Below are 9,308 nucleotides of genomic sequence, written 5' to 3'. Positions count from 1 at the left end.
AAAAAAAAGGCAAAATATAAAAGTAAAAACAAGAAAAATGAAAGTTTTTTTCCCCACCACCACGCTTCACCTTCACCTTCCTTGCTGAAACCACCACCACCACCACCACCTTTCGCCAATCACCACCTTCTGAAAAAAAAAAAAAAAATTGAATCAGTTAACAATTCCGTGCGTCTAAACTTAAAAAAAGTTTACTTTTAATAAATAAACTTATCATGTTAAAAACTTAAGATTATCTTATAGGAAATAAAAGATTTTTTATAATACAAAAATTAAAATAAATAAGCTATTTGTTGTAACAGAAATGATTTAATGCTCATGGCAGACCGTTCACTGTGAGCATGACAACATATGGGATTTCGACTTCCATGATGAGCATTATATCCATGCCCACTGTAGGCACTAAATTAAAACCGATTGTTGTAACTTGTAACAATAAGCTAAGCTTTTCATTTTTTTTTTTTTAAAGAAAAATCCTTTTGCTCAAATAAAAGAAAACGAAGAAAATAGGCTGTCCAAAGGAGATTTTTTTGGGTTTAGCCGTAGGCCCAATCCAAATATTGTTCCATTTGTTACAAAAGTCAAGATTCTGGTTTCAAACCGGATGTTTTCCGTAAATAAAGGTTAAGAATTAGGAGGCGACGAAACATTATCTAAATCACTCCTCTAATTTGTTTTTCATTTTTTTTAATTAGTCAATACACATACCTATCCCAATCGATGTTGGATAGTACATTTTAAAATTAATTAATTGAAATCACTGCACAAGATAATATCATCCCCACACGTAACATTTAGAGCCTCGTTTGATTTAAACAAAAGTTAGGATTTTATTAGATTATGATAAAAGCTAATAAAATATATGGTTAAAAATTGTTGATTTCATCATATTATGAATAAAATTAATTATTTATTTTGACTTAAACTTTTAATCTAAATTTTTAGTGGAACCAAACTAAGTACTGTTGCAACAGTTACAATTGAGTTTGGCAAATTGTACTCCAATCATTGAAAAATACTTACTCCAGCATCTTCATGGCCGTACATTATTTACGTGTGCCGACCTTATAGTCACCGCCCTTTTGTTCTCTCTTTCTCTCATCTCCTTTCGGTTGCTTGGGATTCAATTTTTCTCTTTATTCATCAATTCTTTTATTTTAATTTTATGTCTTGTTTGTTTAATGAGTACATTGTCGTGTGATGAATTCAAGAACAGGCAATATGGTGACAAAATCAAACAACTATGGGAAGATTTTGCAATCAGATCAAGCTGATCAAGAAGAATACTCCTTCCACCTGAGAAACAGATCGGAAGCCTGCCCGGCATATGACGACCACCCTCCTCCAGTAGGCTCCGATCATAGCTCCACAAACAACACTCCATTGGAGCAATCCTCTCCATTTTCAGGACCCTCTTGGGATTCTTCATTTCCAACCTCCTCTTGGGACCAATCTCTATCATCATCTCCATTGTCGAAATCTCCATGGTCATCTCACGTTGCATCGGGAAACCATGAGAATTATTCTTACACAGGCTTAATGGGGTCCCTTGTTCGTGAAGAAGGCCATATTTATTCATTGGCTGCTTCAGGGGACTTGTTGTATACGGGTTCAGATAGCAAAAACATTCGAGTTTGGAAGAACCAGAAAGAGTTTTCTGGGTTCAAATCAAACAGTGGTTTGGTTAAGGCTATTATCATTGCGGGGGATAGGATTTTCACGGGTCACCAAGATGGTAAAATTCGGGTCTGGAAGGTATCTGGGAAAGATCCTAGCATTCATAAACGCGTTGGTTCATTACCAACGTTGAAAGCTTGTATAAAAAGTTCTTTTAAACCCAGCAATTACGTTGAGGTTAGAAGGCACCGCAATTCTGTTTGGATCAAACATTTTGATGCAATTTCATCTCTGACCTTAAACGAAGACAAGTCACTTCTGTATTCAGCTTCATGGGACAAAACATTTAAGGTCTGGAGAGTTTCAGATTCCAAGTGCTTGGAATCAATCAACGCACACGATGATGCAGTAAATTCAGTTGTTTCCGGGTTTGATGGGCTGGTTTTCACCGGTTCAGCCGATGGATCTGTCAAAGTATGGCGAAGAGAAATGCAAGGAAAAGGGACAAAACATTTCTTTTCACAAACATTATTAAAACAAGAATGTGCAGTAACAGCCTTGGCTGTTCACCTGTCGGTTACTGTCTTGTACTGTGGATCATCAGATGGGCTGGTTAATTTCTGGGAAAACGATAAGTTTTTTTCTCACGGCGGCGTTTTGAGGGGCCATAAACTGGCGGTTTTGTGCTTAGCCACAGCTGGGAATTTAGTTTTCAGTGGATCAGCTGATACAAATATTTGTGTATGGAGAAAGGAAGAAGACGATCATGTTTGTTTATCGTTGTTGAGTGGACATACTGGACCAGTAAAATGCTTGGCAGTGGAGGAAGATAAGGCCACATCATCCAGTGATAAGTCCCACATTGTGTACAGTGGCAGCCTCGACAAGTCGGTGAAGATATGGAGGGTGTCGGCTATGGCGGTGCCCATGCAACCACCACTACCACAACAGCAGCAACAGGTGGAGAATTTTAACGCACCACAGACATTTCCTTCAATTCATAGCCTCTCCTCACAAGGTAGCAGAGTGAGCCAAAGGAGAAACTACTGACAGGAGTCACAGGACCAGAATTTAATTTTACGATCGCTCTAATGCCGTTAACTGTACCATCTAAAGTTGCTTACCAAGTTGTGCACTAATTGTACACGTTAGTCAGTAGCTCTAATAAGATAACATGTTTGAAATTGCATGATTGTGAGGGATTATCAACAGATATTGTACGCAAATCATCCCATTTGAAAACACAGCAGAAAAAAGAGACAGGTTTTGCCCTTGGCATATTACACAGGTGCAGCAGACACCATCTGCTGTTGTTAAAACCACTAAGGATTCAAGGCAATAACAAAAGGATGACGCATTTCCTAGCTAATTTTCATGCTCGATCTCCGTAACCCGAATGACATTCTTACTAGGAATGAACTCGAACGAGCAGGTGTCCCCAAAGGCTAATCTATTTGCTTTACGGAATTCCGACCAGCCGGAAGCCATTTCAAGCTTAAACCATCTAGTCTTTGCCCAGTGCAGTGCAACAGACCAATAACGCCCATGTGGATCCTCCAACACCACGGCTTTTTTGTAAGCTAATCCAGTCTCAGTGGCAAATTCCTTATAAAGGGTCTAAAATTAAGAAGAGCAAATATAAGATCCAAAAGCTATCTAAACCAAAATTTGGCCAAAAGATTATGAGGGCCAGTCATTCAGTGAGTAGTTCGTACCACTCGATATCGATGATGTTCCTTCAGAGTTAAATAGAATTGTGGGTTCGTTGTTTCAGCAGAACTTTCAGGTTTATGATCGCAAATAGTCCAAGCCTCTTTCTTCAGAGAGTAGACTGGTTGTTTCCCCTTCACATCTGTTCCCATGAACCAAAAAACGTGATACGAAAAGAATAATATGGATACTATGCTTTCCTCAAACAATAATGTACACAGTTACATATAAAAAGTAACGAAGAAAACAAACTGCGGGCAGAGCGTCGAAGGGGCACTTCTTCAGGTTCAGCATCGTCAGTCTGGCTTTCACCGTCTTCAAATTCCATTTCACAGCCACTTAATCCATATGCTAAGACATTAAACGTCGAGTTATCAACAAGCTGAAATAGTAGAAATGTCCCCATTTTCAGGTCAAGATCCTCAGCAAATTTGACCCATCCTTGGGAGAAATAATGTTCCCCCTCGTCTAGTTCTAATTTCACATTCCACGATTTTCCACTGTTGGTCGTGAGAGTGACATTTTCAGGCAATATTTCACCATAATTCAACACAAACAGAGCCGGCAATCGCTACACATACAGGAAATTCAACAGGCATTAGTTTATACGTGCATGAGACCTCAATTTTCACTACTTACAATCTTGCAAACCACAACCCACCCCACCCCATGAATCCCCTCCAAAAGCAAAAAGAAAAAAAAGAAAAAAGAAAAAAGGAAGAACATGCTGAGAGAGAAAGAGAGAGAGATTACCAATCGAGGAGTGAAGTTGCCAATCAAGACCTTGAAAAAAGAAGGTTTTGGTTTTGGTTTCCTGGCCATTTGTTTTCCAAGAACAGGGATTTTCAGAGGTGAAAGATTTCAACTGTTGGAGGGGGCAAATTTATTGATTTGATGAAAATCTTTTGGCCGAGCTTCTAATAAGAATTATCTGAGCTCTGACTAGACAAATCAATGGTATTGGTTGGAATTTCGAGCGCATGCCATTATCATTTGAGCCACTCAATTAAGGTTATATTTGATGAGAATTAAAATCAAATTTTTAATAGATTTTGATGAAAAAACAAATGGTTGAAAAGTTGTGGATCTTACGAAATGTGTGATTAAAATTAATTGTTTACTTTAATTTAAATTAGAACTGAATTTTTTCTATTTTAATAACTCTTCTTTTTATATACTCATTTTCAATCACATAGTCACACATGCAAGTGAACTCAATTTTTTTTTCATATTTTATAATTGTATATTCTCCTAACAATCACTATTCTGAGCATTATTTTTCCCAAATAAATGCTCATCAAACAGGGGTTTGTAATTTCCACAAAACAGGCTAAGTTTAATTAATAAGATAGCATAATATTATTCTATTACTGGACAGTGCTCATTAACAATCAATCCAAACTGTGATAACATGCCGACTGCTCTATGGGTTCACAATTTTTTCACTATAAATTTCATCAAATTTTATCAATATCTATTAAAAAACTAATGTAATCTCCATCAAACAAGATGAAAAAAGCCCAGACCACAAGATATCAAAACAAAATTTCAAGTTATCTCAAGCAACGAAAGTAAACTTGCAGAAAATCAAAAGATTGAATACAAGCGATTTCTTTCGACCTAAACTCCGGAAGTTTGACGACAAGATTTAATGCCTACATCCCCTATTGAGCATCCAGTAAAATTGGATGTATGCTTGATTGGACTAAATAACAACAAAAGGTTATACATCAGTTCTTCCAACGCAAGAAAGAAGTACAAATCACTTATCATTTATCTCTTTAACAATAAATTGCAGATTCAAGGAATAATCACTCAAGAAATTTCAACACACCTACTAAAACTATTAATGCAAGAAACCTCTCATTCTTACTGCCATCATTCAAAATATTATAGATATCAAGAGGCTAAAACTAGATTTGAGTCTCGAATGAGTATTTCAAGAGAAAAGAGACAAAAAAGGCGATTTTTTCTCTCAAACTGACACTGTCATAAGAAGAAGAAGAAATGGCTGAATTGCCAAGTGAAATGAAACTGTGTGCCTTTTTATCTAATACACCGAATAGGCCAAATGATGGGTCAAGATAAGGACACAAGTCGCCATCCTGTAAAAACGCTTCCATTAGAAAGTTGCATTTCTAGTAATGCGACTTTAACCAAATCTTGGGAACACATCACATATCACAGGTTCTAGCATCAACAATCTCCACCTTGCTACCAGAAATTTGGGACCACAAGGCAGCCAAGAGCAACAATAGCAACTTAGTTTTCATTTGCTCCAAGTACTTGTTTATATATTATAAAATATCAATAGATAATAATTTCAAACAATTTTGAAATTGGTTTAAAACTATTATTATTTTTCCCATATTTGAATGATTAAATTGGGTAGAAACCTTACCAATTTTCAGAATTTATTTTGAAATAATATCTCCAATAAATGATATTTAATGTCTATGTGTTTAGTTCTATCAAGGAACATGAGATTTTTTCTTAGATATATGACACTTTAGTTGCTAAAGAATTGCATTTTCATTTGTAAAACCAAAATCACTCAACAGCCTATTCAACTGGATACCTTCTTTAATAGCATCGGATGCAGCAATGAGTTTTACTTAAGTTGAGGATAAAGCCATAACCTTTTGAAATTGAAATTTCCAACTAATTATAGTACCACATGTTCGCGAAATTATTTGTTCCAATTTAAAATCCACCGCAAGTGTACGGTTCGTTAACAAGTAGTAAAATGGACTACGAGTCCAAGTATCGATTCCACAAGGATTGAATTAGTTCAACTTAAGCTATTATGATCTTAACCGAAACACGAGAATCAAATTGACGTTTTGCACTTTAACTAAAAAGATGTAAACTTTAATGCAAGTATGAATGAAAAATTATACTAAATGCAAAATAACTTCGATGCAATTTAACTCGAGTTTATGGAATTAATGAATATACTAACGCACTAGGATCACGAATCCCCAAGCAATACCTGTTCAATTTTCAATTATGCAAATTTGACACACAGTTCCACAAAAGATTAATCAATATTCGTATTTTAATTTAGCAATCTTTCTCGAACAATGTCAAACCTATCCCAATATATGATTCGACTATATTTCTATGACGAATACTAACATACCGAAATGCATTATAAATTCATGAATATCCAATGATTCACATAAGGCATAGAGGTATATTTCTATCCCATATAGGACCCTATGATAATTTATACTATGTCGAACCTATTTTCGTTCTTTTGAATGCATAAAACAGGTCACTACAATCATATAATTACGTTTAAATACGTCAAAAATCCAAATCAATAATCAAACGTAGTATTACAAGATTCATCGATATCCTAGCAATGATAAATCTAGTCTAATATGCTAAAAAGAAGAAAACATAAAAATATTTGAAGAAACGTGATCACCCGAATCAATCTTCAATCGAATCTTCACTTGGCGCGATGTTATTTTCTTGTTCTCTCATTGTTTCTCCTTCAAAATCTCTCAAAAACTTGTAAAAAAGGCGTCTCTTACTTTCTGGTCGAGTTTTTGTTTATATAGGGTCCTAAAAATATTGGTTCCATAAGAGTTTTGGCGGAAAAAGGAAATTACGTTTTTGCCCTAATACTGCTCTATGGGGTCGCATAGAGTAAATTTTTTTTTTGCCTTTTTGTCTTCGGTATGCCTCTATGCGACCGCATAGAGGGTATCACTATGCAGTGCTACCAACTATGGAAGATGTGTATTTTGGTCCTCCCACTTGACACTTTCACTTCTTGGCATCTTCTCTTCATTCTTTTCATTTCATCATCCCAAGATATCGTCAATTGGCAATTCATTTAATTAATTTCTCGATTTGTTCATTGGGTCAACTTTTGGATAATTGCACCTTAGCCCCTGAACTTTCGCTTCGCGTCATTTTAGTCCTTTTTCACGTTTTTCTCCTGAATTTTACCATGTTCATCGTTATTCCCTACAATTCATAAATATAATGAGATTAAGTCACAATTCAATCATTTTGCTCATTATTCAGTCATGTTTGTAATCTAAATAAGTGTGCAAAAACACACTTGTCAAACCCCCCCAAACTTGAACTATTATTTGTCCTCAAATAAGATAGTGACTTAATTCTGAACGAACATGGCTTAATATCCTGTTGTGGCTCAAGATTGGACTGAGTATTTGACTTTATAAAAATTTATCTGTGCAAACATGACATCAACCTTTACCTGTTAAATGCAAATTGACGTGTGTGTGAATCCATGCTAACATATCAGGTTCATGATGAATTTGAGTCCCGACCCCAAGTGGTCAAATGTATCCTTACTCTTTCGAGAGATACTCAAACCCCCAAACTTATTCTTTTCACTCAATTATCCCGGGGTTGTGTCTTAAAATTAGGAATTTATATAGCTGCAGTCCTCACCCTCTCGTAGTTTGGATTAGTCTTACTATCACAAGTTTACATTTCAACAAGTGAAGGCTCTCCTAAGTTTGATTGCTTCGACATTCAAAATTAAACTAGATTACTTGCCTCGCCTCAGAGGTATAGTATCATCAACCAAATGTCTAATGGTTTTTCGTCATGTTATTGCCTCTCTTTTGTTTTTCTCACATTTCTTTAATTTCTGATTGATTGTCATCTTTGTATTTGCTTTCTATATAACCCATGTAACGAGTTTTAAGTCGGTGATTCTCAAACCAGTTGATTTTAGGGCATCAGGTTTTAAACCCTTGAAAGCTTATTCACTCGAGTTATAAAGGCTCGATAAGATGACTTTTTATTAACTTCTTTCCCTCTTGCTTTCTATATGACCCATGTATCAAGCTTTGGACTGGTGACTCCCAAACTAGTTGGCTTTAAGGCACCAAATTTTGAAATATCCTTACACGCTTACTTGCTCGAGTCATAAAGGCATGAAAAGAAGCGTTTTATTCTCACATATTAATTTTGTGCACTTTGTTATTTTTCTAGACATTTAGTTTCTAAAATCAATCCCCAATTTAAGATTTTCACCTACTCTTCATCCCACTGGTCTAGACAATCCACACAATAAATTTCATGCACGGAGTCCCCGCTCATCTCAATGCTTTCCTATAATAGCTTAACTATCGCCAAACTATCTTAAGGTAGTTTATAGGTTAATTCAGTAGAGGGTTATCATTCTTTTCCTATGTTATGTCCAAAATTCAGTAATTCTCCTAATATGTCAAGCATGAATAGCGTGCGTAGATAATGTCAAGTGTTGCATCAACAAGTATCAGTTAGTCTAATTAACACCAGATCCAAAGTTTTGCAGTTTACACTAATCCAATAATATCATCATAGCTAACAAGGTTATCAAGCCTACACAAGCATGCATGAAGATAATTTAAAACAAACTGAATAAAATGCAAATTTTTTTTTATTTTTTTTATAACACTCATCATGCACACATTATGCAGTAATGTAAATCAGTGGAAAATAAATAATGATGAACACAGATAGAGATTTAAAATTATGTCACCCTCCCCAAACTTAGTTAATATATTGTTCTCAATGTAAGATTAACAAAAACTTAAAGACATAATTTTAAGAACACAATGAAGAAGAAAATCAAAATGGGGGTAAACAGTACTCCCCTGATCAAAATGGTGGCGACAATGGGTAGCTGGGTCCGGTAGCATCATCTCCTGGAGGGGACGACAGGCGGGATAAAATCTCTCGCAATATGACAGACTGCTGGGTCTGCTCCGCCTGCATGGCTTGAACCCTGGTCTCCAAACTCCCAAGACGGTCCCACATTTCGTTTACCCGCCACTATATACCGTCCATCCGGCCAACGTATATGCCCAAACGCCCGTCAAAGGTACACATCTGTCGGCGTGCCGAGAGGGATTTATTGCTGGCAGTGAAAGCGAAGTTTCGTGCAGATGTCATATCTGTCTACACCTACTGGATGGTGGTAGTCAGTGCCCCAAAGGAGTGCTGAA

The 9,308-nt window shown here is 36.1% G+C and overlaps 2 protein-coding genes across 2 annotated transcripts; one reads left to right on the top strand and one right to left on the bottom strand.

The window, feature by feature from the left end:
• The first annotated feature begins 1,163 nt into the window (after positions 1 to 1,163).
• Positions 1,164 to 2,778, top strand: LOC111410365 (protein JINGUBANG-like). Its single transcript, XM_023040661.1, has one exon. The coding sequence runs from the start codon at positions 1,201 to 1,203 to the stop codon at positions 2,665 to 2,667; it is 1,467 nt and encodes a 488-aa protein (XP_022896429.1). The 5' UTR covers positions 1,164 to 1,200; the 3' UTR covers positions 2,668 to 2,778.
• A 54-nt stretch (positions 2,779 to 2,832) lies between these two features.
• LOC111410366 (B3 domain-containing protein At3g18960-like) lies at positions 2,833 to 4,382 on the bottom strand. The gene is made up of 4 exons (XM_023040662.1): positions 4,081 to 4,382; positions 3,580 to 3,898; positions 3,333 to 3,469; positions 2,833 to 3,234 (listed from the first exon to the last, which is right to left on the bottom strand). The coding sequence occupies exons 1-4, from the start codon at positions 4,147 to 4,149 to the stop codon at positions 2,983 to 2,985; spliced, it is 777 nt and encodes a 258-aa protein (XP_022896430.1). The 5' UTR covers positions 4,150 to 4,382; the 3' UTR covers positions 2,833 to 2,982.
• Positions 4,383 to 9,308: the final 4,926 nt, after the last annotated feature.

Source organism: Olea europaea, chromosome 15 (assembly GCF_002742605.1).
Source record: "Olea europaea var. sylvestris chromosome 15, O_europaea_v1, whole genome shotgun sequence".
Classification (NCBI taxonomy): domain Eukaryota; kingdom Viridiplantae; phylum Streptophyta; class Magnoliopsida; order Lamiales; family Oleaceae; genus Olea; species Olea europaea.
Note: the sequence above shows the minus strand (reverse complement) of the source record. Positions and strands in the feature narration are given on the sequence as shown.